Source organism: Lipotes vexillifer, unplaced genomic scaffold (genome assembly GCF_000442215.2).
Source record: "Lipotes vexillifer unplaced genomic scaffold, Lipotes_vexillifer_v1.1 scaffold4, whole genome shotgun sequence".
Classification (NCBI taxonomy): Eukaryota; Metazoa; Chordata; class Mammalia; order Artiodactyla; family Lipotidae; genus Lipotes; species Lipotes vexillifer.
Window position 1 is genome coordinate 4,938,608 of NW_006785876.1, and position 27,679 is coordinate 4,966,286.

The following is a 27,679-nucleotide window of genomic DNA, read 5'->3' on the forward strand; positions in this document are numbered from 1 at the left end:
TCTTATTTACTTTAAGTCAGTGGTTTTCAATCTCTGCTTTTAAAAATCATGAGAGAGAGAGAGAGAGCTTTAATAAGCTTTTAAAAATCATGATGGCCAGGTCACACCCATACCAATTAAGTTACATGTCTGGTGGTAGAAGCCAGAAATCAATAGTATTAAAGGTTCCTAGGTGATTCTAATCTGTAGCAAAGTTTGCAGAGCCACTGCTTTAGTTTACTGAATCCTTCTTTTAGATTTCTAACAATGGTAAATGAAAACGTTAGTCCGTATTCACTGTGTATAAGGTTTGTTCTTTCAGTCTAGCATCCATACCTTTAATATGTCTGTCTACAAATAGTATGTACTATTGTTTTCTTTTTGTCTTCAAAAATTTACATGAATGGGTAGAAAATCACCTTTAGAACATCACAAAGTAATTGTGACAGGCCAGATCCACTGATGGGTGCTTAGTGGTTGAAAGTTTGAGGAGAAACAGGGTATTTGCATAGTCTCAAAGTATCTCTCCTAAGAAAGGAAAAAATAGTAACTTTACAGTGAGAAACCTAGCAAACACTATCTCAACTAAATGATATGCTTAACATCACCAGTATTAACACACAGCAACATCATGTACCTCCCAACATGATACACTGAGAAAAGCAGAACCCTTCCATAATATTCTTGCTAAAAATGCATAACCTCAGTCTAATCAAGAGAAAACGTCAGACAAACCTAAACTGAGAGACATTCTCAAAGCAACTGAGTAGTTCCCTTCAAAAGTGTCAAGGTCATGAAAAACATGAAGTGTCACAGATTGGAGAAGACTAAGGAGACGTGATGGCTAAGACTGGATCTTAAGCTGGATCCTGGAACCAAAAGTGAACATTAGTGGAATAACTGGTAAAATTCAAGTAAAGTTTGTAGTGTGAATATTATACTAATGTTCATTCTTTAGTTTTGATAATTGTGCTGTATAAAATGTTAGCATTAGGGGAAACTGGGTATAGGAGAACCCTACTATATTTGCAACTTTTCTGTAAGTGTAAAAGTATTTCAAAATAAAAAGTTTTAAAAATTCACATGAATGCTTTGATATTATATATCATTTTCTGCTTCTCTTTTTCCTGAACTTATATTTGAGATTTGTCTGTCAACTAGATTAACTGTTGACTTTATCCCTCCATTGACGTGCATTGTGGGGTTTTTTTTGTGGTACGTGGGCCTCTCACTGTTGTGGCCTCTCCCGTTGCGGAGCACAGGCTCCGGACGCTCAGGCTCAGCGGGCATGGCTCACGGGCCCAGTCGCTCCACGGCATGTGGGATCTTCCTGGACCGGGGCACGAACCCGTGTCGCCTGCATCGGCAGGCGGACTCTCAACCACTGCAGGGAAGCCTGCGTTGTGGTTTTAATTTTCATTTCCCTATGACTAATGATGTTGAGCCATTTTCATGTGCCTGTTGACTATTTGTATATCTTCTTTTGTGAAGTGTTCAATTCTTTGGGGGGATGGGTATTCTTTAAAGCTTTCAATATTTACTACCTTTCTAAAGTTATATCAGTTTATTATTTTCCTGCCAGCAGTATATGAAAATGCCTGTTTCATTATTGTTAGTTTCCATGTTCCCATGCTTATGGTAATTCAACAATGGAAGAATGGAAGTATAATTTTCTTTGGCACTTTTTTTTTTTTTTTTTTTTTTTTTTTGCGATATGTGGGCCTCTCACTGTTGTGGCCTCTCCCATTGCGGAGCACAGGCTCCGGAGGCACAGGCTCAGCAGCCATGGCTCCCGGGCCCAGCCACTCCGCGGCATGTGGGATCTTCCCAGACCGGGGCACGAACCCGTGTCCCCTGCATCGGCAGGCGGACTCTCAACCACTGCGCCACCAGGGAAGCCCCTCTTTGGCACTTTTTATTCAATATCCTTTCTAACTGTCCATAAAATATTGTCTTACAGAAAAATGGCTAATGGACAAGACCGGGTAATTACTCTAGTGGACATGGACTGTTTTTTTGTTCAAGTGGAACAGCGGCAAAATCCTCATTTGAGGAATAAACCTTGTGCAGTTGTACAGTACAAATCATGGAAGGGTGGTGGGTATGTATCATAGTTATTGTTGTAATTCTCAACTACTGTTAATCTATAAGAATACATGGCACTATGCTAGGTCCTGTTTTGGGGGGTTCTGAACTGCTATGTTTGAGAATGAATAGTAGCATCAGTGACCAAAAAGTTTCTACTATTATGTTTATAACCTATTCATCATGTTAAATTTTAATTATTTTTGCTTGTGATCATGTAATATTTTTCTGTTCCCCTTTTTTCCTAACCTTAGAATCGTTGCAGTAAGTTATGAAGCTCGTGCATTTGGGGTCACTAGAAACATGTGGGCAGATGATGCTAAGAAGTTATGTCCAGATCTTCTACTGGCACAAGTTCGTGAGTCCCATGGAAAAGCTAACCTCGCCAAGTAAGAAGAAAAGCTTGTTTAAGGGGAATGGAAGAGTTGGAAGCATTTCATGAGGCTAGGAACTCATGTTTCTAATTCGTTTTATGTAAATAACATCTGAAAAAGTTCCCTTTAGTCAGCTAAATTTTCAGTGTGGAATGAAAACAGATTTTAATATTGCGTTTTAGGAACAGTTCAGAATCATTATTACCTATAATAATTGCCACGCTTAATACCCTTTCAGTTCCTTAATTATTTAACAATTGGTTGTTATAATTAAAACTTAATTCCACTTCCCATGTTCTCAGGCCAAAAGTCTGAAATGTTTGACGTAATTAAATTGACTGTGAAACTAATAAGAGTTTTTCCAGAGAAGGCTGAGTCAAACTCACATTCTAGTGCAATATCTAGAATTATTTGCCAGAATTGAACAGTCCCAAAGAAGCTTAATTTCTCTGTTTTTGAACTGAGCTATCTCTGCCCAGATTTTAGAAAGTTAGCCTTGGAATGGGAGGCATTAGTATAGGCATAGCCAAGTTAGAGGTAGATACAAGCCCCAGTCATTATAATAATCCGAATAACTAGTGTATAGTGAACATATGTCATATGCCAGGCACTGTTAAATTCTTCATTGGCAGTGTCTCTTAAATCTCACATCGTTATAAGGAAGGTTCTAGTATTATCCCCCCCCACCCCCCCACACATACAGATGAGGGACCAATTTAGGGAGGTTAAATAATTTAAGTTCGCACAGTTAGGAAGTGGAAGACTGAGGATTCATTTTCAGATCTCCACGTTCTCACAGTACACTATACTGTGTGGGGTGGTGTGTATAGGGAACATGCTTTGACTTGGGACTTGAGATATTCCTGAATTCACCTATCAATTAGAAGTCTAAAGGTGGAGTGTCATAGCCAACCTCACATTGGGATTATTGCCAGAAAAGAAGACAGATTTGACTGAAGATTAATACTGTAACCCTAAGGTAGAATTAATTCAGCTAATGGGTATATGCTACGTTGTATTGAATAGAATTTTATGCTGGGAAAGACAGTGTAACTTCCCAGAAATATAGTTGACTTCAGAGTGTGATTTTGAAAAGCCACATGCCACCAACTTAAAACTGGATCATTTATTTTACTCTTAAAATCTTCATCAAATAATGAACAAAGGCAGTTTTAGAAAATTTAGGAATAAGTTTATAGACCAGAGAGTTATTAAGAAAGACCTGGTAATTTAAAATTATTATTTTAATAATTAACCTGAGATGCCAGGTTATAAAAATAAAAATATGATTTGCAGAAACATATATATACTTAGTTTATCAAATATTCTTAAAAATACCTTGGAGTGATTATACTTAAGAGTCTGTGAAAGAACACCAACTACTGCAATAGATCATCCTTTCCTTGCTCTGTATGTGTGTGAGTATATTGCGCTCTCATGCTCTTAGGTACCGGGAAGCCAGTGTGGAAGTGATGGAGGTAATGTCTCGTTTTGCTGTGATTGAACGTGCCAGCATTGATGAGGCTTATGTAGACCTGACCAGTGCTGTACAAGAGAGACTGCAAAAGCTCCAAGGTCAGCCTCTGTCAGCAGACTTATTGCCAACCACCTACATTGAAGGGTTGCCCCAAAGCCCTACAACAGCAGAAGGGACTGTTCAGAAAGGTACTTGCATAGCATCATATTGCTTCTGCTTCCTGCCTTTGGAACCTGCTTTGCTTGGTCACACTGCTCCTCCTTGGATTGATTGAAAGGAAACTTAAACTACAACGTGAATGAATCACAAGGACTCACATGGAAGGATATACAAATTCTTTTATCTTTCCAGGTATATGGATGTTGAGAAGCTGTGAAATCTGTATTAACATCAAGTTTCTCTTGAGACATAACTAGAGCAGGTTAAAGTTATCAGTAGAAGGCTGACTGCGCACTTCCATTATTTGTAGGTTAATTTATATTATTGTAACTTGGTTCATAAGAAGAGTGAGCTTTTTTTTTTTTTGCGTTACACGGGCCTCTCACTGTTGTGGCCTCTCCCATTGCGGACCACAGGCTCCGAACGCGCAGGCTCAGCGACCATGGCTCATGGGCCCAGCCACTCCGCGGCATGTTGGATATTCCCAGACAAGGGCATGAACCCGTGTCCCCTGCATCGGCAGGTGGACTCTCAACCACTGCACCACCAGGGAAGCCCGAAGAGTGAGCTTTTTTAAGGGGACCTAAACAACAGGGAGTTGAATTACTCAAAATTTCTAATCATTTCTCAGGATAATGTCATCGATGGGCTGTTCAAGGCCTCTCTCATTTTACTTTACTTATTTTACTTCTTTTTCCCTTCATAGTGATTCCCCCTTCTCCCTTCCTACCCCACAAACCCTCTGGCACTCACTGATGTATATCTTCTTAAATATGTATATGCCTTTATAAATTGTACAGTGTTGCTTTGTACATGTGCTTTTAATTATTTTTATTTGTCTGCTATTATCATTTTTCATTTATTTTTTATTTATTTATTGAAATATAGTTGATTTACTATTATATTACTTTCAGGGGTACAACATAGTGATTCAATATTTTTATAGATTATACTCCATTTAAAGTTATTATAAAATAATTGCTGCATAATATATCCTTATTGCTTATTTATTTTATGCACAGTATTTTGTATCTCTAAAACCCCTACCCCTATCTTGCCCCTTCCCCTCCCCTCTCCTCACTGGTAACCACTAGTTCTCTATATCTGTGAGTCTGTTCCAGTTTTGTTGTATTAATTCATTTATTTTTTAGATTCCACATATAAGTGATAACACAGTGTTTGTCTTTCTCTGTCTGACTTATATAACGTGTGCTTTTAAAACTTGTGCTTTTTAAGCACATGAAAAGGTACTCAACATCACTAATTATTAGAGAAATGCAAATCAAAACTACAATGAGGTATCACCTCACACTGGTCAGAATGGCCATCGTCAAAAAATCTACAAACAACAAATGCTGGAGAGGGTGTGGAGAAAAGGTAACCCTCCTACACTGTTGGTGGGAATGTAAATTGGTACAACCACTATGGAGAACAGTATGGAGGTTCCTTAAAAAACTAAAAATAGAACTACGATATCGGGGCTTCCCTGGTGGCACAGTGGTTGAGAATCCGCCTGCCAATGCAGGAGACACGGGTTTGATCCCTGGTCCGGGAAGATCCCACATACCTTGGAGCAACTAAGCCTGTGTGCCACAACTACTGAGCCTGTGCTCTGGAGCCCGCGAGCCACAATTACTGATCCTGCATGCTGCAACTATTGAAGCCCGTGCACCTAGAGCCCATGCTCCACAGCAAGAGAAGCCACCACAGTAAGAAGCTGTGAACCACAACGAAGAGTAGTCCCCGCTCGCTGCAACTAGAGAAAGCCCACGTGCAGCAATGAAGACCCAACACAGCCAAAAATAAATAAATAAAATAAATAAAGTTAAAAAAAAAAGAACTACCATATGACCCAGTAATCTCACTCCTGGGCATACACCCAGAAAAAACCATAATTCAAAAATATACTTGCACCCTAGAGTTCATTGCAGCACTATTTACAATAGCCAGGACATGAAAGCAACCTAAATGTCCGTCAACAGAAGAATGGGTAAAGAAGATGGGGTACATATATACAATGGAATATAACTCAGCCATAAAAAAGAACAAAATAATGCCATTTGCAGCAACATGGATGGACCGAGAGATTGTCATACTGTGTGAAGTACGTCAGACACAGAAAGACAAACATGATATCGCTTATATGTGGAATCTAAAAAAAAAAAAAAAAGGTACAAATGAACTTATGTACAAAACAGAAGTAGCATCACGAATGTAGAAAACAAACTTATGGTTACCAGGGGATAAGGTGGTGGGGGAGGGATAAATTGGGAGATTGGGACTGACATATACACACTACTATATATGAAATAGATAACAAATAAGAACCTGCTGTATAGCACAGGGAACTCAATACTCTGTAATGACATGGGAAAAGAATCTAAAAAAAAAAGAGTGGATGTATGTGTATGTGTGACTGATTCACTTTGCTGTACACCTGAAACTAATACAACATGTAAGTTAACTATACTCCAATAAAAATGTTTACAAAAACGATGCAGTTGAGTACAAACTGCATTAATTTGCTGTGAAACAATGTTTAAAAAAATTTGTGCTTTTTAATTACATGATAGTAGTTATTATAGGTCTCATTCTTAATTTTCTTTCATTGCTGATTTTATACATCTATTCATGTAGCTGTATTTATGTGTAATTGATTTCTTTTAATTGCAGCATAATCCGTAGTATGGATCTACCATGTTTACAGACCCTTCTCCTGCTGATGAGCTCATTGGTTGCTTCTCACGTCCTTCTGTTTATATGATAAATGTCCTCATTAATCCTCTTGGACATATGCAAGGGTTTCTCTGGGAAGTATTTTCAGGAGTGGACTGCTAGATTATAGGGTATACACATATACTTAGTTTCACTAAATACTGCCAAATTGCTCCCCAGAATAACTGTAACAATTTTCCCTACCTCTGACAATACACAAGAATTCCTGTTTCCTCCATATCCTCACCAGCAATTGGTATTATCTAATATTTTAAAGTACCTGCCAATGTGATGGCTATAAAGGGGTATTTTATATTTTGGGGTTTGTTTTAATTTATACTTCTCTTTACTAATTGAGGTTGAGCTTCTCTTCATATACTTTTTAGACAATTGAGTTTCTACTTTTGTGAATTGTTTATTTATAATCTTCACCCAATTTTCCATTGGATTTCTGCCGTTTTTCTTTCTTTTTTTTTTTTTTGCTGTATGCGGGCCTCTCACTGCTGTGGCTCTCTCCCGTTGCGGAGCACAGGCTCCGGACGCGCAGGCTTAGCGGCCATGGCTCACGGGCCCAGCCGCTCCGCGGCATGTGGGATCTTCCCGGACCGGGGCACGAACGCATGTCCCCTGCATCGGCAGGCGGACTCTCAACCACTGCGCCACCAGGGAAGCCCCCTTGTCTGTTTTTGACTCTTCAAATATCTTTTCCCAAGTCTGTCATCCATTAACTGTTTTGTTTTTGGTTTTTTTTTTGCGGTACGCGGGCCTCTCACTGTTGTGGCCTCTCCCATTGCGGAGCAACAGGCTCCGGACGCGCAGGCTCAGTGTCCGTGGCTCACGGGCCTAGTCGCTCCACGGCATGTGGGATCTTCCCGGACCGGGGCACGAACCCGTGCCCCCTGCATCGGCAGGCAGACTCTCAACCACTGTGCCACCAGGGAAGCCCCCATCCATTAACTTTGTTTATGCTCTTCTTTGTTGTACAAATTCTTTTAGTCCTTCAGTTTTTCACCTTATGGTTTGTGTATTTTGAATCTCATTTTAGACATCCATTTCTACCAGATGTTCCTAAAGACATTTTTCTACATTTTCTTCTATTGTCTGCTTCTGCTTCAGAAACACATTATTTTTATTAGTTTGTAGTATGTCATAATATTTGATAAGGACCCCCCCTCTGCTTTTGTTTTTCAAAATTGTCTTGGCTATTTATGCACCTTTATTGTTCAATATATGTTTTAGAATACATTAGTTTAATTCTTCAAAAAATCCTGGGAGTTACATTAAATTTACATATTTAGAGAGGATAGTTATCTTAATGCTAAGTTATCCCATCCATAAACATTTCACTAATTTTTTAGGTCTTCATTTATGTCCCTTTTAGTGATTTTTGTTTATTTTTTAAAATTTATTTTATTGAAGGATAGTTGATTTACAATGTGTTAATTTCTGCTGTACAGCAAAGTGACTCAGTAAGACATATATATAATTCCTTTCATATTGTTTTCCTTTATAGTTTATCACAGCATATTGAGTATAGTTCTCTGTGCTATACAGCAGGACCTTGTTGTTTATCCATTCTATATACTATAATAGTTGTATCTAATAATCTCAAACTCCCAATCCATGCCTCCCCCTGCCCTTGACAACCACAGGTCTGTTCTCTATGTCTGTAAGTCTGTTTCTGTTTTATAGATAAGTTCATTTGTGTCATATTTTAGATTCCACATACCTTTTAGTGATTTAAAAAAAAATTTTTTTAATAATTTTTTGGAACAAGTTGCTTTTATTTTTAAAAATATTTATTTATTTATTTATTTAGGCTGCACCAGGTCTTAGTTGCAGCACGTGGGATCTTTGTTGCACTGTTTAGTTGCGGCATGTGGGATCCTTAGTTGCTGCATGAGGACTACTTAGTTGCGGCATGTGAACTACTTAGTTGTGGCATGCACTCATAGTTGCGGCGTGCATGTGGAATCTAGTTCCCTGACCAGGGATTGAACCCGGGCATCCTGCATTGGGAGTGAGGAGTCTTACCAACTGGACCACCAGGGAAGTCCCCCTTTTAGTGACTTTTTATATTAAAATTTTTGATTTATATTTCTGCTTCTTCTGAAATCTAGAATCCAGTATGTTTTCCTTTTTCTTTCTCATCTAAACTTTTAATTGATATAATATACATAAAGTATATAAATTGTATGTGTACACCTTGAGTGATTTCACAAAGCAAACCCACTTCTGTAAGCAGCACCCAAATCAAAAAATGTCAGAATTCTAGAAGCCACCCTTGCCTACCCTCCCAGTCATTATCTATTCCTCTCCCCCCTCTCCTATATAACCACTGTCCTGATTTCTATTTAGCTTATTTTTGAACTTTATAAAATTGAAATTATGCAGTATATACTTGAGTCTGGCTTCATTCACTCAACATTGTGAGATTCATCCATTCTGTTGTATATAGTTGAGTTTCTGTAGTATTCCATTGTATGAATATACCACGATTTACCCATTCTACTCTTGATGGATACTTGGGTTTCTTCCAGTTTTGGACCACTAAGAATAGTGCTGCTATGAACATTTTTGTAAGTATCTTTTAGTGTATGCATTTCTGTTGAGCATATGACTAGAAGTGCTCAGTTATAGGGTTTGTCTGTATTCAGCTTTAGTTTGCTTGTACTCAGTGTTAGTAGATACTACCAAAAGGTTTCCAAAAAGGGTATACTGATTTATAATTCCACTAGTGGTATATGAGAGTTCTAGTTGTTCCACATCTTTTTCAACACTTGCTTTTTTCTCCTTTGCTTTTTAGCCATTTTGATGAGTGTATAGTGATATCATATTATGGTTTTAGTCTGCATGTTCCTGGTGTTAATGAAATTGAGCACCTTTTTGTAAGTTGATGACCATTCTTCTTTCATGAAGTGCCTGTTTAAGTATTTGCCCATTTTTTTGGTTTAATTGTCTTATTCATCTATAGGACTTCTTTATGTATTCTGGATATGAGTCATTATCAAATATATGTATTGCAACATCTTCTGGTTTGTGGCTTGTTTTTCACTCTCTCTTTTTATTTTTTTTTAATTTTTTGGCCACGCCGTGTGGCATGTGGGATTCCAGTTCCCCAACCAGGGATTGAACCCGTCGTGCCCCCTGCAGTGGAAGCGTGGAGCCCTAACCATTGGGAAGCCAGGGAATTCCCTTGTTTTTTACTCCCTTAATGGTGGCTTTTGATGAATAGAGGCTCTTAATTTTAATTTGGTCCAGTTTGTCTTTTTTTTTCTTTATGGATAGTATTTTTTTAAGGTCTTCTTTACCTATTCAAGATCATGAAGAAACTCTCCTATATTATTTTAGAAGCTTTATTGTTTTCCCTTTTACATTTAGATTTACTATCCATTATGTGTGTGTCTTCAGGATGTGAGGTAGGGATCAAGATTCCTTTTTTTATTACATGAGTATCCAATTATAATATCCTTATTAAAGCTTTACTTTTTTCTATAAAGGTCTTGTGCATTCATTATGTTAGTTCCTAGATGCTTTAATTTTTTTAAATTGCCATTACGATTTTATGTTTTTTTCTATTATATTCTCCACTTGGTTATTGATGTGTAGGAGAATGATAAGTGATTTTTTTTTGGTAAGCTTATCTTTGTTTACTTTATCCACCTGATAAAAACTTGAGATATAATCTGCATGAAAGTGCTTTAATAAAAGGTACTTGATGGTTAAAAATATTTTCTTAGGGATTTCCCTGGCAGTTCAGTGGTTAAGACTACTGCAGGGGTCACAGGTTCAATCTCTGGTGGGGGAAGTTCTGCATGCTGTGTGGTGTGGCCAAAAAAAAGAATTTTCTTAGACTAGAATTAAATTAGGGCAATTAAAACTTGCTTTTAATCCGGGTCTTATTATTTGTTTTAATCAAAATATTACGAAAGTGGAATTCAGCTGGAGCTCACAGAGCAAAGATTCTGCATCTAGAGGCTTTTTAACACCTTTTCATACACATTTTCTAGTACTTACGATAATGGCTATATTCAAAACAATGTATCTATTCTCCCCTTCATTTGTAACATGTACTTTAGCTTTATTTTGTAACATTATTCTTATTTATTTATTTTTAAAATTAATTTATTTATTTACTTTTGGCTACATTGTGTCTTCATTGCTGCACATGGGTTTTGTCTAGCTGGGGTGAGTGGGGGCTACTCTTCGTTGCGGTGCGCAGGCTTCTCACTGCGGTGGCTTCTCCTGTTACAGAGCACAGGCTCTAGGCACATGGGCTGTAGAGCACAGGCTCGGTAGTTGTGGCACATGGGCTTAGTTGCTCCGCGGCATGTGGAATCTTCCCAGACCAGTGATTGAACCCGTGTCCCCTGCATTGGCAGGTGGATTCTTGACCATTATGCCACCAGGGAAATCCCAACGTTATTCTTATTTAGAAGAGCTCTTTTAGTGCAAATCTTTGAATGTTGGACGTTAACCAAAAGGATACAAATCTATAGCAAGTTAACTTCTTGGGGGACTTGTCAGGGCATATGTTATTACTTGTAGAACCAATACAGATTTGTTCAGGAAAAGCTCCAAGAGTGTTCAGCTTATTTCTAGTTACAGTGGTGAATCTTCCATGAGTTCCATGTTTTAAAGTAAGATGTAAGATATTAAAGTTTAGTTTTGCTGTCAGCAGTTGTATGATGCCTTTTAATATGTTGTATTGAAGGGTAGAGGTGGAACTACCCAGGGAAACTTACAGGAAGGACCATTGAGGAATTATTTTATTCTCTGATCCTGGTAGCTGAGTTTATCAAGGTGGAGGCTGCAGATCTTTTAGTTCTTAGGGAGAATACAATGGACAATGTAATGTGCCACTTAAAGGAGGCAAAGTTATGGTAGGTACATTTGCCTTTATTGATTTATTATTATTATTCTGGGATCAGAGTAAGGAAGGGTTTTTTGGTTCTGTTTTTTGTGTTGTGTTTTTGTTTTTGTTGTTGTTGGGTTTTGGGGGGGGTTGTTGTTTTCTTTGTTTTTTTTTTAAAATTAATTAATTCATTTATTTTTGGCTGTGTTGGGTCTTCGTTGCTGTGCGAGGGCTTTCTCCAGTTGCGGCGAGCGGGGGCCACTCTTCATCGCGGTGCGCAGGCCTCTCACTGTCACAGCCTCTCCCGTTGTGGAGCACAGGCTCCAGACGCACAGGCTCAGTAGTTGTGGCTCATGGGCTTAGTTGCTCCGCAGCATGTGGGATCTTCCCAGACCAGGGCACGAACCCGTGTCCCCTGCATTGGCAGGCAGATTCTTAACCACTGTGCTACCAGGGAAGCCCGGGGTTGTTTTTAAAGGCAAATCTATTGATTGTTTTTGACTGCATTAGGTATTTGTTTCTGTGTGCAGGCGTTCTCTAGTTATGGCAAGTAGGGGCTACTCTTCGTTGTGGTGCATGGGCTTCTCAATGCGGTGGTTCCTCTTGTGGAGCACGGGCTCTAGGCGCGTGGGCTTCAGTAGTTGCAGCACGTGGGCTCAGTAGTTGCGGCATGCGGGCCCTAGAGCCTGCGGGCTTCAGCAGTTGTGGCACATGGGCTCAGTGGTTGCAGCGCACGGGCTCTAGGGTGCGTGGGCTTCAGCAGTTGTGGGTCACAGGCTTAGTTGCTCCGTGGCATGTGGGATCTTCCCAGACCAGGGCTCGAACCCGTGTCCCCTGCATTGGCAGGCAGATTCTTAACACTGCACCACCAGGGAAGTCCTGTTATTATTATTTTTTTCTTTCTTTCTTTCTTTCTTTCTTTCTTTCTTTCTTTCTTTCTTTTTTGTGGGGGGGCTTAGTTTTGTGTACTACATTTTACTGTGTAGCTAATTTTTTTAAATAAACATTTGGAATTGGTTTTATAATACTTTATTATTTCCTTCCTTCTGCTGACTTTAGGTTTTGTTTGTTCTTCTTTTTCTAATTCTCGTAGGTAGTAGGTTAGATTGTTTATTTGAGATTTTTCTGGGTTTTTCTTTGTTTTTTTTTTTGGCTGTGCCACACAGTATGTGGAATCTTAGTTCCCAACCAGGGATTGAATCCATGCCCCCTGCAGTGGAAGCGCAGAATCTTAACCACTGGACCGCCAGGGAAGTCTCTGAGATTTTTCTTGTTTTTTTGAGGAAGGCCTATATCTCTATGGACTTCCCTCTTAGGACTGCTTTTGCTGCATCCCATAGATTTTGTGTGGTTGTGTTTGGTTTTACAGTACTTTAAATTATTTGCTGTTTAAGGGTTTTTTTGAAGGCTATATGCCATTTTGAAAATCTGTTGAAAGCTGTGGACCCTTGCTTGCCTCAGAAAAATACATATCTACATGTAAGACAGTTTTGCATGTAGTTTTCAGGAGATTCACAGACCCACTGAAACCTACATACTTCAGAATAAGAACTATTATTACACATTACATTGGTTTTGGAGGGCAACTCATTGTTGAGGAGCTCTCTAGTGAAGATGATGGTACCTGCCTTTGTTGGTGGTCAGATGTTACTTCAAATGGACATGCTCCTCTTCAATACCTATCTTTCTTACATTTTTATATAAAATGCCAGTGTTTTAAAGAAATCTTATTTCTGTATGAGGAAATAAAAGGTATTCATATACGAAGGAAGAAGTTGCTTTATTGTGTCTAGTTTAAATATTAAGCTTCGAGATGCAGTGATATCATCTTATTACTTAGAGTGCTCAGAACAGTACAATGTCTAGGAAATGATTTATGATGATATATCATACTCCTGAGTCTTCATATGATGTGTGTAATTAAAAAAAAAAAAAAACACCTCATAACAGAAATTAGCTGATCTAAGTGCATATACCCTTCCAGAAATTGTTTTTCGTGGATGTGACATATTTCAAAGCTAGGAAAAAGAGTCGAGGTATTTGTGATGTTTTTATACTGAAGTTCCCATTCAACTTTACCATGGTGCCTCTTAATGGGTCCTGCTCAGCCATGCTGCATTTGCAACTTTGTTTTTTTCTGTTTCTGAAATAGTTATGTGTGTGGAAAGTTTAAGTAGTAAGATTAATTAAAAATAAACGATTAATTAAAAATAAAAATTTAAGTAGCAATATTAATTAAAAATAACTCAAAAATTGCCAGAGTGAAAACTTACCCTTCGGGGCCATTTTGTAACTGGTTTGTGTTAGCTAAAGAGCTCATTTGTTCTCCGTTTGCTTCCTCTTAATTCATTTATTTCTAAGCAAGTATTGAACATGTGAATGCATATAATAAGAAACAGTTGTATAGTGGTATAAAAAAATATAAATCAACTGTCAGGGATTTCCCTGGAGGTCCAGTGGTTAAGACTCCACACTTCCACTGCAGGGGGCATGAATTTGATCTCTGGTCAGGGAACTACGATCCCCGCATACCACCCGGAGCAGCCAAATAAAAGATGATAATGATAATAATAATAAAAATAAAATTAAAAATTAAATCAATCAACTGCCAGAGTTGAGAGCTGTAAGAGTTGACTAGACTGCTTGCAGGCTTTGACGAAGTAAGCTGCCATATTGTAAGAGGGCCTTTGGAGAAGCCCCCATGGCTATGCTCTGAGAGCTGCCCTCTGCTGACAGCCAGCAAGAAAATGGGGACCTCAATCCTACAGCCACAAGATGATAAATTTTTTTATTTTAATTTATTTTAATTTATTTATTTACTTTTGGCTGCACTGGGTCTTCGTTGCTGCGCACGGGCTTTCTCTAGATGCGGTGAGTGGGGTCTATTCTTTGTTGCTGTGCGTGGGCTTCTCATTGCGGTGGCTTCTCTTGCTGTGGAGCACGGGCTCTAGGGGCGTGGGCTCAGTAGTTGTTGTGGCTCACGGGCTCAGTAGTTGTGGCTCACGGGCTCAGTAGTTGTGGCTCACCGGCTCTAGAGCGTAGGCTCAGTAGCTGTAGCGCACAGACTTAGTTGCTCCGTGGCATGTGGGATCTTCCCAGACCAGGGATCGAGCCCACGTCCCCTGCCTTGGCAGGCGGATTCTTAACCACTTTGCCACTGGGGAAGTCCCCAAGATGATAAATTCTGCCAACAACCAGAGGGAGCTTGGAAGGCACTAATCAGCTCATAGCACAGAGGAAGGTACACCCGTTACCAGTATAGGGACTTCTCTTGTAGTTATGGTCCCTAGAGTTGTGGGCCATAGCTAGAGGTTTATCAGTTTAATTCCAAAGTTTTGGCACAAATTACCAGTGCTCACTCTTACAACAGTTCTAGTCAAATGCAGGTGACATGCCCATGTTTATAGAGAATCCTAGGGAATCTACCCCCCCCCCCAGAAAAAGAACCTAGAATAAGTGAGATTAGCAAGGTTGCAGGGGACAAAGTCAATATGTGAAAATTGATTGTATTTCTATATATTAAAATTTAAAATGGGAAGTTGAAATTTAAAAAGCAATAGTATTAAAACCATAAAATTATTAGAGATATATTTAACAATATACGTGGAAAAACTAGTTCAGTGAAAACTACAAAACATCACTGACAAATTAAAGATGAAATCAATGAAGAGACCATGCTCATGGATTGAAAGATTAAATAATATTAGAGTTCAAATCTCCCCAAATTGACCTACAGATTCATTGCATTCCCTCCAAAATCCCAGCAGGATTTTATAGAAATTGATAAACTGATTCTAAAATTTGTATGGAAATGCAAAGGATGTGGAATAGGCAAACAATTTTGAAAAAGAACTAAGTTGGAAGACTTAACACTACCTGATTTTTAATAGTTAACTATAAATTTATGGGGACTTCCCTGGTGGTCCAGTGGTTAAGATTTTGCGCTTCCACTGCTGGGGGCATGGGTTTGATCCCTGGTCGGGGAACTAAGATCCTACATGCCGCACGGTGCAGCCAAAAACAAACAGAAACCACAAACAAAGAAGTTTGAGGTGGCCTAGGCAAGAATGAAGGAAAGCTGAATAAAATACAGTGGGTTGCAATGGATATGTGAAATATTTTGAAGTGGGCTTTGGTAACTAACTAACTATAATAAAGGGGAATAAAAGAAAAGAAGCCAAGGGACTTACCTGGTGGTGCAGTGGTTAAGAATCCTCCTGCCATCGAAGGGGACATGGGTTCGAGCCCTGGTCCATGAAGATCCCACAGGCCAAGGAGCAACTAAGCCTGTGTACTGCAACTACTAGAGCCCGCGCTCTGCAACAAGAGAAGCCACCGCAATGAGAAGCCCACGCACCGCAACGAAGAGTAGCACCCGCTTGCTGTAACTAGAGAAAGACCGTGTGCAGCAACGAAGACCCAAGGCAGCCAAAAATAAAAATTAATTAATTAATTAAAAAAAAAAGAAGCCAATATTAGATTTTAAACCTTTAAGAGAAATAGGGAGTTGTTTGGGAAAGAGAACCTTTGGGGAGGAAGATATAATAAGGGTTGACTTTAGTAGTATTTTGTTTGATACTGTAATGAAAAATTCAAGAAGACTTTTTCTGTAGGGAGGTAGAAATAAGGGATTAAAGTTAAGAGTTTGGGGATAGAGATTAAGATTTGCATGTACTTAGCATAAGCAAATTGAAACATAAGCCAGTACCAGTTCACCAAGAGAAAAAGCATATATACAGAGAAGAGAACGTTGCTCCTATCTGCAGTTACGGTGTTAGAGGAGGGAGATAGACCAGCAAAGGAGAGAAACAGCAGCCCTCAATAGCTGGAAAATACTTCCTTCTATGTGCTCATCTTCCTCCTCTTCTCCATATATGTGACCCTTCACTCTGCCTCTCCAAGATATTTTGAATTTTCTTGCCTTGTTCATACCTCATTACAGCCTCTTTAAAACAGCATGTGTATATTTCCTAACTTCCTTGTTATATAATACTTTTAAAATGTTTTTCAAAACTGTGACTAGTTCTAAATTGGATAGTAAGGTATTTTCAAAGCCCTAAGGTACAAAGCTACTTCTAATTTAAATAGTTTGTCAAGAGAATAAATCTTCTAGTGCCTCTGATTGGACTTAAGCTATTCAACTGGAACCAGTCTCTAAAAATACATAAATGCTAACTTAAGTTTATACTGAAGCGTGCGATAATTCTGAATATTTTCTAATTGAGTAACTTAATAGAATTCTTGGTGATGTGCAAGGGAAGTTGGAAGAAGAAAGTTCGAAAACTGGAGAGAGAAAACAGATGTACTTTTAAATCATTACTCATGAAAGACAATACAAAATATTTGTTGCTTATTAGAGCTTATAAGGTTCAGCCTATGCTGGGAGATAAGGCTGCTAGAATTGGTATGAAGGAGAAATTTATCTCTGTTGTGATACTGAATAGTCTTCTAAAATGGCTGCCATTTTTGGTGAAAACCTACATATGTAAAGTACCTGAAATCTAAGCATTTCTGCATTAGATAACACAAATAAAACCCTGATTTTTTAAAAAAAGAAGTCTAACTGTTACCTCTCAACTTTTCAGAGGAAATGCGAAAACAAGGCTTATTGCAATGGCTTGATTCTCTTCAGACTGATAACACCACCTCTCCAGACCTACAGCTCACTGTGGGAGCAGTGATCGTGGAGGAAATGAGAGCAGCCATAGAGAGGCAGACTGGTTTTCAGTGTTCAGCCGGGATTTCACACAATAAGGTGAAGGCTAATAGTAGATTTCAAAGAGAAACACAGATATCTGTAGTTAAACACAGCAGGCATAGAAACAAAAAAAAAGAAAGAAAAAGAAAAACAAAACAAAAAACAAACAGCCAGGATACATATGAGTGGGGCATTTCAATCATTACACATATACTTTGAAATGGGTTTCTACTTAAACTTCACGGTGAAGACCAAATAAAAACCTAAGTAATTCTTTATCATGGGAATTGACATTGCACATGTACTTTCCTAAGAAGCAGGCTGAAAATTTTGCTGGAAATGGTTATTTACATAGTTGTATCCACAGTATTTCCTTAATGACTGAACTATCCAAAGAAAGGAGGAGGCAGGACTTCCCTGGTGGTCCTGTGGTTGGGACTCGGCGCTTTCACTGCCGGGGGCCCTGGGTTCAATCCCTGGTCAGGGGACTAAGATCCTGCAAGCAAACAAAGAAAGGAGGAGGCTAGTAGGAACCTATTTCTTTTCTTTTTGGTTGCTGAATTTTTTAGTATTATCTCACTTCTTATGTGGAGTTCTGGGTGTTCTATGCTTTTGTTCTGTGCTTTTTGATTAAACTGCAGTGTGGCCCTGGGATCTTCATCCCCTTTGGTGTAGACTCAGCAGCTGGGCAGTGGCTGATTATTCCTAGTTACTACCTTCTCTCCCTCAGCCAAGAAGAGGAAAGTTCTGCACTGCTCAGCTTGTGGGATCTTAGTTCCCCAACCAGGGATTAAACCCCAGCCCACGGCAGTGAGAGCACCGAGTCCTAACCACTGGAGCGCCAGGGAATTCCCAAGAAGAGGAAAGTTGCCAAACTACCCAGTAGAGTTTTGGGTTTTTTTTTTTTCTGGTTAGGTGGAGGGAGGGGAAACAAAAGTCTCAATGTAGTAATTTAAACTAGACTAAATGTGGCCTAGTAGAAGTTTCAGAGAATCTCCAATGAATTTGAAGAGTGATTTTATATTTTTCCTACCAATTATAAGTTGTTAAATGATACCACTGAAGTACCTTATTCTTTGAAAAGACTTCTCAAGGGTTTTTTCATTTTGAAGTCTTATTTAGTATAAGAAGATGTTTGCTATTGGACAGTGATTTCGAGCCCAGTCTTTATCACAGATGCTAAATGATGGTAATCTGTATTAAATCCAGGACTCAAAATGGACTAACCATTAATCAAGAAATGTATATAAATGGAGTAGGGTAAAGTGAGTTTGTTTTAACATTTTCATATGGACATACTAAGTAATGCATCTTAAGTCTCTTCTGTAGCTTCTCTACTTTTTCACCCTCTTGAAATAGGAAAACCTTAAGGAATAGACGAGGGTGGAATAAATGACTAAAGAAAGACTGAGAATGGAAGATGTGGAAAGAACAATGAGGATAATGATAGTGGGTCACGTTTTCCACTGTGGATATTGTGGGACACCAAGCTTTGGAGATGTCTTGAGTTTCTGGTTTTGTTTTTGTTTTTAACGTGGAAACCATTAGTCACAGCCCTTAAGCTGTGCCTTGTGTATGCATGTATATGTGTGTGTTAATATTCACCAGCTCTGTGTGTGGGTGTTGACAGTAATGAGGTTTTTATACTTTCCATGCTCCAGGTTCTGGCAAAGCTGGCCTGTGGACTAAACAAGCCCAACCGGCAGACCCTGGTCTCACATGGGTCAGTCCCACAGCTCTTCAGCCAAGTGCCTATTAGCAAAGTGTAAGTATTCAGGGAGCACCTTAGATTTCACTTCTATATATGTGAAGGCCCTCTCTGGTTGTAGTTTCTTCTGTTCCTTAAGGATTGGAGCCAGGGAAGATAGGTACCATCAGGACAGGAGGGAGACGACACAGAAAATTTTACAAACATACTGAGATTTTTTTCTTAATGAACTTTCAATTCTGGATTATCTGTGGAAGATACTTAATCCTGAATTTTAAAAAAAATGAACTGTTTTTTAGCCATATGTTTAACTTCCTTCTAGGTTTTTTACTCAAGCCTGTTACTAAATAACAAATAGGAATTTTACTTCTTTTCTTTGTTCTAGTAGCGTATCAAGCTGTTCAGGGCTACTGAATTGCTCCCAAATAAAATTAATAACTAGGTTGTGCATACCAATAGTGTGTCCTTGACAAGCGCTTATAATATTGTTGAAGGGACAAGATATAACTGTTCAAAGCAATAGTGAAAGTGCTATCATCAAGACTGTATGTGAGTAACTGCTAAATGAATTGTACAGGTAGTTACCAAAGTTCATAAAAGTCATCTGAGAAGGACTTATGAAAAAGGCATGGGATTTTGTTTTGAGATTGGCACAATTCAGAGAGTCAGATGAGAATAGAAGAGAAATACCAATTTGGAGACTGTTTTGAGCACCAAGATGGAGAAAATATATTTCCAGTGAACTGGGACCATATTGAGGAAGATAAGTGATGGAAAAAGGACTGAACAGAGAGGTTGAGGACAGATTATTAGACATCTCAAAGGCCAAGCTGAAGAGGTTTTTTTTTTTTTTTTTTTTTTTTTTTTTTTTTTTTTTTTTTTACTATATTCTTAAATATAAAAGGTTTTAGCTATGGAAGGGGTTTTTTTGGAGGTGGAATTTTAATCCCTAAATGGGACAGTAGATCCTGTACAATTGAAAGTTTTATACACAGTTGACTTGATAACTAATTAATGACTTTACCCTTGTGTTTATGCTATGGTTAATCTTCTTCCCAGGCCCTAACTTCCAGAGTACTGAATTCCCAGAGTTGTCTAGTCTTATGCTAGAAAATCAGTAGTTTACAGGACCAATGTGTGTTCTCATTTTCCCTGAACTTTCTGGAGAGCTTCTTATACAGGCAAAATGTTTTGTATCTACTGCAAACTAGATATTTATGATGTGACCTATAAATCTTTTGTCTTTTTTTGGTTGTTGTTAGCCGTAATCTTGGAGGAAAGCTAGGGGCTTCTGTCATTGAAATCCTGGGGGTAGAATACATGGGAGAACTGACCCAGTTCACTGAATCCCAGCTCCAGAGTCATTTCGGGGAGAAGAATGGGTAAGTGATTCCTAATACTTTTCAGTCATAACCTTTATGGATATGCTAAATTCAAATGTAGACAGAGCATCAGGTAAAATCTAGACCTATCTTTAGGTTAATATTTGCTCCTCGAGGTAATGGCATTGGTCCTTTTGCTTTAAAATATTAAATCATTATAACCTATTAGTCTAGTTTTTTTCACATGCCTAAATAGGTTGGTAGATAGGAACTGTTCCTTTGAAGCTCTGATATATACATGTACAACATTTATGTGTGCTAAGATGCTGTTGTTCTCTTAAAAATCCTTGTATTTATGCTTACTAAGTACCAAAAATACTTAGGGATATGAAATATGTGGCTTAGTTGGCACTTTTCCAAAAACATGACTTGGCTTTAGAAAGCATAATGTGTTCTCCTTGGCAATTTATCATGACTGGAATTCATTGGGAAGGGCAAGGATTCTGTTACGGGTGAGGTGTACTTAATTTTGAACAAATTTTTCCTCTTTCATGAAAGGGATAAAAGGTAGTATAATATAGGTATTTTGTCTTAACAAGAAAATCATTTGCTTTCACCTTAAACTTTTTTGCTGGTTTTATTAGATCTTGGCTATATGCCATGTGCCGGGGGATTGAACATGATCCAGTTAAACCCAGGCAAATACCCAAAACCATTGGCTGCAGCAAGAACTTCCCAGGAAAAACAGCTCTGGCTGCTCGGGAACAGGTAGGCAGACATTCTTGACAGAACATTGCTTCTTTTAAGGGAGTTGGTGGGTAGGTTTTGGTAGCTGTGGAAAGTTAGATGGGACCTTTATGCTGTAAAATATGAAGGAAATAGAAGGTTTTTTGTGTGCTGAAAATTGACTAGTTTAACTTGGGATTTTATTATTATTATTATAATTTTTTCCCTTTCTTCCATCTAAAAAGAAATAGAATGGAGCTGATTGAAGTTTGAAATGGAATTACTCATTTTTCGGTAGAGGTGAAATCTTAGGAGGCCAGGATACTGTGCTTCAAGTTTGTGTCTTTTTTTTTTTTTTTTTTCTTTGCGGTACGCAGGCCTCTCACTGTTGTGGCCTCTCCCGTTGCGGAGCACAGGCTCCGGACGCGCAGGCTCAGCGGCCATGGCTCACGGGCCCAGCCGCTCCGCGGCATGTGGGATCTTCCCGGACCGGGGCACGAACCCGTGTCCCCTGCATCGGCAGGCGGACTCTCAACCACTGCTCCACCAGAGAAGCCCTCTGTGTCTTTTTTTCTCAGAGCTGGAACATGCCTGAAATTCACCTGATGGCATGCCAGCAGGAAAAGAATGAAAGCTCTTGAGCTAGGGCAGGTCAGAGTACTGAAGATTTCTGTGATCTGGCGATTGTTACAGGGGAGACTTTGTTGCACACTTCCATTGTGGGGAGAATTGAACAAAACCACCATTTAGTTCTATAATAAACCTAGAGTCTTTAAATGAAAGATTAAAGTCTCAATACTTTTTTTAGGTACAATGGTGGCTTTTGCAATTAGCCCAGGAACTAGAGGAGAGGCTAATCAAGGACCGAAATGATGTAAGATTTTCTTTCTTTATTCCTGGGGTGAGCTTTGGGATTTAAATACAAGTTGCTCCTTACCTTATGGAGTAGAAACAAAGATACAAAAAGATACCAGCTGGAAAATTTTAAGAAATCTTTTATCTTTTCCCATAAAACTGCCATAAAACTCAGTATGATTCTCAAAAGCCTGGATCTGTGAACGTAAGACCTGACTACCCCTGTCTCCCTCATTACCATTTGCTTTTACTTTTTTGTATATTATCTAAATGTTACTGCAACTCTGAATATACAGTGGATCTTCACCAGAGTACAGAACCATTAAGCAGGACATTTAGGAATTGGACTGTAAATTATTTGGCTTTAACATAGTCCATGTGACAAAGAAGTACTCAGTTATAGAGACAGAGTCTTAAGTCAAAGATGAAACATCTGATGATTAGTTTATCTTCTCTCTTTCAAAAAAAAAGCTCTATTGATACATATATATATATATATATATATATATTTACATACCATGAAATTCACCCATTTATAGTATACAGTTCAGTAGTTTTAGTATATTTCAGAGTTGTTCAACTATTCCATAATCAATTTAAGAACATTTCATAACCCAGAAAAGAAATCCTATACCCACTAATAGTTACTCCCCCAGCCCTACGCAACCACTAGTCTGCTTTCTGTCTCTATAGACTTAATTATTCTGGACATTTCATATCTATGGAATAATATAATATGTGGCTTTTTGTGACTGGCTTGAAATCTTTCAATTAACATAATATTTTCAAGGTTCACCCATATTGTAGCATCTGTCAGTACTTTATTCCTTTTTATCACAACATTCTATTGAATGGATATACCACATTTTATTTATCAATTCATCAGTGAATGGATATTTGTTTCCACTTTTTGGCTATTATGAATAATGTTGCTGTGAACATTCATGTACAGATTTTTGTGTAGACATGTTTTCATTTCCCTTGTATATATACCTAGGAGTAGAATTGCTGAGTCACATGGCAACTCTATGTTAGCATACCAGACTGTTGCTGCACTATTTTACACTCCCAGCAATGTAAGAGTGTTCTAATTTCTCTAGATCTTTGTTATTTAGTGGGTGTGAAGTGGTATATCATGGTTTTCAGGTGCTTATTGGCTATTTTATTTCCTTTGGAGAAATGTCTGTCGAGATCCTTTGCCCATTTTTGAAATGGGTTGTCTCTTTATATTGAGTTTTAAAAGTTCTGTGTGTATTCTGGGTATAAGTCCCTTGTCAAATATATAATTTGCAAATATTTTCTCCCATTCTGTGGATTTTCTTTCCATTTTCCTGATGGTATTGTTTGATGTGTCCTCTCCAGTTGAGACATCAACTGTATACTGTCAGGAATCATCTATAATTACCTGTTTGCCCCTTTTTAGCTGAGGTGGTGGTAAATGTTTGTTCTTTGGGAGGCAACATAAAGAGGTTGTTATGGGTCTATTTGGCTTTGCCCACTAGGTGTCGCTCCGTTCTCATCTCTTTATTCTCTAACAGTCAAGGACGTGTCCTATCATCTCCCCCTAGCTCACTCCCCTCTAGACTCCACTTGCTGGCCTCCTCCCCATTTATTTAACACACCAAGTAAATTTCACCTTCACCTTCTCCCCAACTCCCCTGTCATATCAGCAGCCTCCATCACTCTCTGCCTTACTCTGCTTTTTTCCATGGCACTTTGTGGTCATTTCTATTACATGCCTACTTGTTTATTATATGCAGCTCCTACTACAAGATAAGATCCAGAAGGGCCTGGACTTTATTTTGTTCTCTCCTGTATCTCTAGATAGTGCCTGATACATAGTAGGCAGTCAGTTATAGTTGAACGGTTTTAGTCAACAAGGACTTGTTTGTAATTGCCTATTTGTATTCTCTCGAGATATACAAATCTGTATAAACTGTATTTACAAAATGCACAAAAATACAAAATGTATTTTTACCTAGAAGTTGGTTGCTGCTCTTGGTTTGTCTTAGGGGTGTTTCTTCTCACTAGAATCTTTTGATTTTGAGGGGATCCCTATGTATACTTTTTACCTTCTTGCCTCGACCTTTACTTCTTAGTTTGCTTTGCATCAACAGTATTCAGGTGCTTAGACGTCACTGAAAAGTGAATCAATGACCATGCTCTCTAGAGGCAGGCTCACTACACTTTATCTTCTATAGATGGGCTGTAAGGAGGTGCTAGTAGAAACTACTGCTGTTTTTTGTTGTTGTTGTTAAGATTGAAATATTTATGCATTTAACAAACACGCATTTTTAAATTAATTAATTAATTAATTTTTGGCTGCGTTGGATCTTCATTACTGCACGTGGGCTTTCTCTAGCTGCATCGAGCAGGGGCTACTCTTCATAGCAGTGTGTGGGCTTCTTACTGCGGTGGCTTCTCTTGTTGAGGAGCACAGGCTCTAGGTGCATGGGCTTCAGTAGTTGTGGAACACGGGCTCAGTAGTTGTGGCTCACGGGCTCTAGAGCGCAGGCTCAGTAGTTGTGGCACATGGGCTTAGTTGCTCTGCGGCATGTGGAATCTTCCCAGACCAGGGATCGAATCCGTGTCCCCTGCATTGGCAGGCAGATTCTTAACCACTTGTGCCACCAGGTAAGTCCACTTCTGCTCTTAAGCATAAGAGCATCAGAGCAGATTAAAGAATAGATCCACTACTCAATCCTGACACCCTTTCAATGACTTACATGAACCCTCCTTCAGTCACTAACTAGAATATAGTATTACAAGTATTTAGTATAATCTTCCTGCACGGACACCACCAGAAAACAAAACAAAACATTCAGGAGAATCCATTTTCTCATTTATTCTGTCCTGTTCCCATTACCTGTCAGAATATCCTAGATATTCTAATATTCCATCATCTAAATTATGTCTTCTCCAATTATTTATACTCAGAAACAGCACAAAATTTTAAAAAATTAAACCTATTCCCAAACCATTCTGTCACCCTGGTTTTTTCCTCTCACAGACATTACTATATAGAATCCACATGCTCAAGGTAACTTCAGTTCTGTCTCAATCCATTTACACCCACAGAATGACAGGGTGGCCACTCAGTTGGTCGTGAGCATTCGCGTACAAGGAGACAAACGTCTCAGCAGCCTGCGCCGCTGCTGTGCCCTTACTCGCTATGATGCTCACAAGATGAGCCATGATGCATTTGCTGTCATCAGGAACTGTAACACTTCAGGAACCCAAACTGAATGGTGAGTTTCCTTCTAACTCATCTTCTTTTGAGACTTAAACCCTGTCTTTAAAATTAGTGGGTATATAAGCATTCCAGCTGGGGTAGGACACAGTAGAAGCACCAGAAACAAGGCAGCTCAGCTGCAGCCTCTTTGCCTACATTTGGTTTGAGAGGCAGAGAGAACCAATACTATCCCTGCCTATATCAATTTGCTATAGTCAGGGGAATGACCAATTGTACTTAGGAGTACAGAACTCAAGTTTCAGGGAACTTTTCTCTCAACTGCTTGATGGTTCTATCTTAAAATCATCTTCCTTGATAATGAAAGTGACCCATTCACCAGTAATCTCTCTCTCACATCCCAACTCAGTTATAAGCTCCACTGGTGTAATACCAAATGTCATAATAGTAAACTTCACTTCAGCTGGCCATTAAAGATAACCAAGTATATACTGGAGTGTGTTCATTTACTGTCCAGATATTAATGATTTCAGTATTGGAATACCGTAATTATTTATTTAACATAGCCTCTTAAATTGAAAAAGTATTCCAGATTCACAATGTAAATATAATTATGTGAGGAAGATAAATTGGTTGTTTATTTATAGATCTACATTGGAGATTATAAAAAGAAAAGTTTAGTTAGGCACCTAAGTTACTGCATATCTGAATATAAGGGTACTACATGTATGGGTCTCTAAAGTTAGAGTCTTTGTTCTTAGAATAATTTACTTTTACTTCCTGGTATATTTGTTTCTTTTCAAATATTGAATGGTTTTACTGAACCAAATGATAATTGTGATACTATATTCACATTAAACCTTGTAAATTGACAGACTATAACAAATACTACTCACCAAGAGTGTGAAATATTGACAGGGAAGCATAACGTTGTCTGATTATAAGACTGTCGCAGAGCATGAAAGAGGAGAATAGTGAGATACTGTCATGATAATTTTAAAATTTACCTCATCAAGGGACTAATCTGTATATAAAAGCACATTTCATCTTCCAAAATTCAACTCATGTGAAAATTTATTTGGGTAATTAGACATAATGAGGAACTTTATGACAGCAATTTCTTGAAATATTTCTGAGACCAGATAACCAAAGCAGTTGTGAAATTTCATTCTCTAAAAATTCCAGAGTTCAAAGTCTGTCAGAGTTCTGGTTCTGTTTAAAAACAGAAGAGTGTGTAAGAGGATTTTTTCAAAAGTCTTTCCACTCTAAATATTCTAAAGCTTTTTTATTGCCCTGAATAGTTTCTTGCCTCAACCCTGAATTTCAGCAGCTCTGCAGAAGTATCTTATGAAAACAATAAACCCAGCTGTCAGGGGATCCAACTTACACATCTGACTTGGTAGGTGTTCACCAAAGTCAGTGGTTCTTAAGGTGTGGCCCTAGACCAGCAACATCAGCATCACCTGAGAACTTGTTAGATGGCAGATTCTCTGCCCATCCCAGGCCCATCGAATCTATTAATCCGATATACCCTGAAGTCTGAGAACCACTGCAGTAACAGTGTCCTTTTGTGGCAGAACCAGAATCCCAATCATTTACAAACTGAACCTGTGACCCGGTGCTAATCTTATTCTTTTACTTTCTGTTCAGGTCCCCTCCCCTTAAAATGGTTTTCCTCTGTGCTACCAAATTCTCTGCCTCTGCCCCTTCACCTGGCACAGACATCACCATCTTCTTGAGCAGTGACCCAAGCTCTCCGTCAAAGGTGCCAATTACCAGTTCAGAAGCTAAGACCCAGGAAAATGGCCCAGCGGTGACAACCACTAAGAAATCAACCATTTCTCTGGCATCATTCTTCCAGAAAGCTGCAGAAAAGCAGAAAGTCAAAGAAGCTTCACTTTCTTCTCTTACTGCCACTACACAGGCCCCCATAAGCAATTCACCCTTCAAGCCCTCGTTACCTTTCCAAACCAGTCGTGCTTCAGGAACTGAGCCCTTCTTTAAACAGAAGAGTCTGCTGCTAAAGCAGAAACGGCTTACTAATGTTTTCTTCCCTCCACAAAAACCACAGTCCAGTCCTAAAGAGTTACCAAATTGTTTTCCAACAGAGTGTCCAGATTGTGCCCCTGTCTGTGAAAAGGTGTTGAAGCTAGGATCCTTCAAAGCAACTCCTGCAGAGATGGATTTGGCCCAGAACAGCCTAAGCAGCCTTGCTTCTTTAACTTCCAAGTCTGCTCTGGAGGTGGCTCAGAAGGCATCTACTACCTCCAGTCTTCTGGCTGCTGAGGACCAAGTGCCCTGTGAGAAGTGTGGCTCTCTGATACCTGTATGGGAGATGCCAGAACATACAGACTATCATTTTGCATTGGACTTGCAGAAATCCTTTTTGCAGCCCCACTCAAACCCCCAGGTTGCTCCTGCCAGTTCTCCTCAAGGCAAAAGAAATCCCAAGAGCCCTTTGGCCTCCAAAAATAAACGCCCTAGGCCTGAGGGCATGCAGACATTGGAATCATTTTTTAAGCCATTAACACACTAG

The 27,679-nt window shown here is 38.9% G+C and overlaps 1 protein-coding gene across 2 annotated transcripts; it reads left to right on the top strand.

Moving 5' to 3' along the window:
- Nucleotides 1–1,431: 1,431 nt before the first annotated feature.
- On the top strand, nucleotides 1,432–27,679 carry POLH (DNA polymerase eta). 2 transcript variants are annotated; one of them, XM_007458270.1, is made up of 11 exons: nucleotides 1,432–1,651; nucleotides 1,882–2,080; nucleotides 2,319–2,453; nucleotides 3,886–4,103; nucleotides 17,230–17,399; nucleotides 19,004–19,107; nucleotides 20,313–20,432; nucleotides 21,017–21,140; nucleotides 21,907–21,972; nucleotides 25,032–25,201; nucleotides 26,794–27,679. In XM_007458270.1, exons 1-11 carry the CDS (start codon nucleotides 1,432–1,434, stop codon nucleotides 27,677–27,679), a joined length of 2,412 nt encoding a protein of 803 aa, XP_007458332.1. The 2 variants fall into 2 exon arrangements, with proteins under 2 accessions (XP_007458332.1, XP_007458333.1); XM_007458271.1 differs by lacking the exon at nucleotides 1,432–1,651 and having other exon boundaries at nucleotides 1,940–2,080; nucleotides 26,865–27,642.

Excerpts from the sequence above, each read along its gene's own strand:
- POLH (XM_007458270.1), top strand. The coding sequence starts at position 1,432 with ATGTGCCTGTTGACTATTTGTATATCTTCTTTTGTGAAGTGTTCAATT. Across the intron at positions 2,454-3,885 it reads GGAAAAGCTAACCTCGCCAA|GTACCGGGAAGCCAGTGTGG; the intron begins GTAAGAAGAAAA and ends TCATGCTCTTAG. Across the intron at positions 20,433-21,016 it reads CATTTCGGGGAGAAGAATGG|ATCTTGGCTATATGCCATGT; the intron begins GTAAGTGATTCC and ends TGGTTTTATTAG.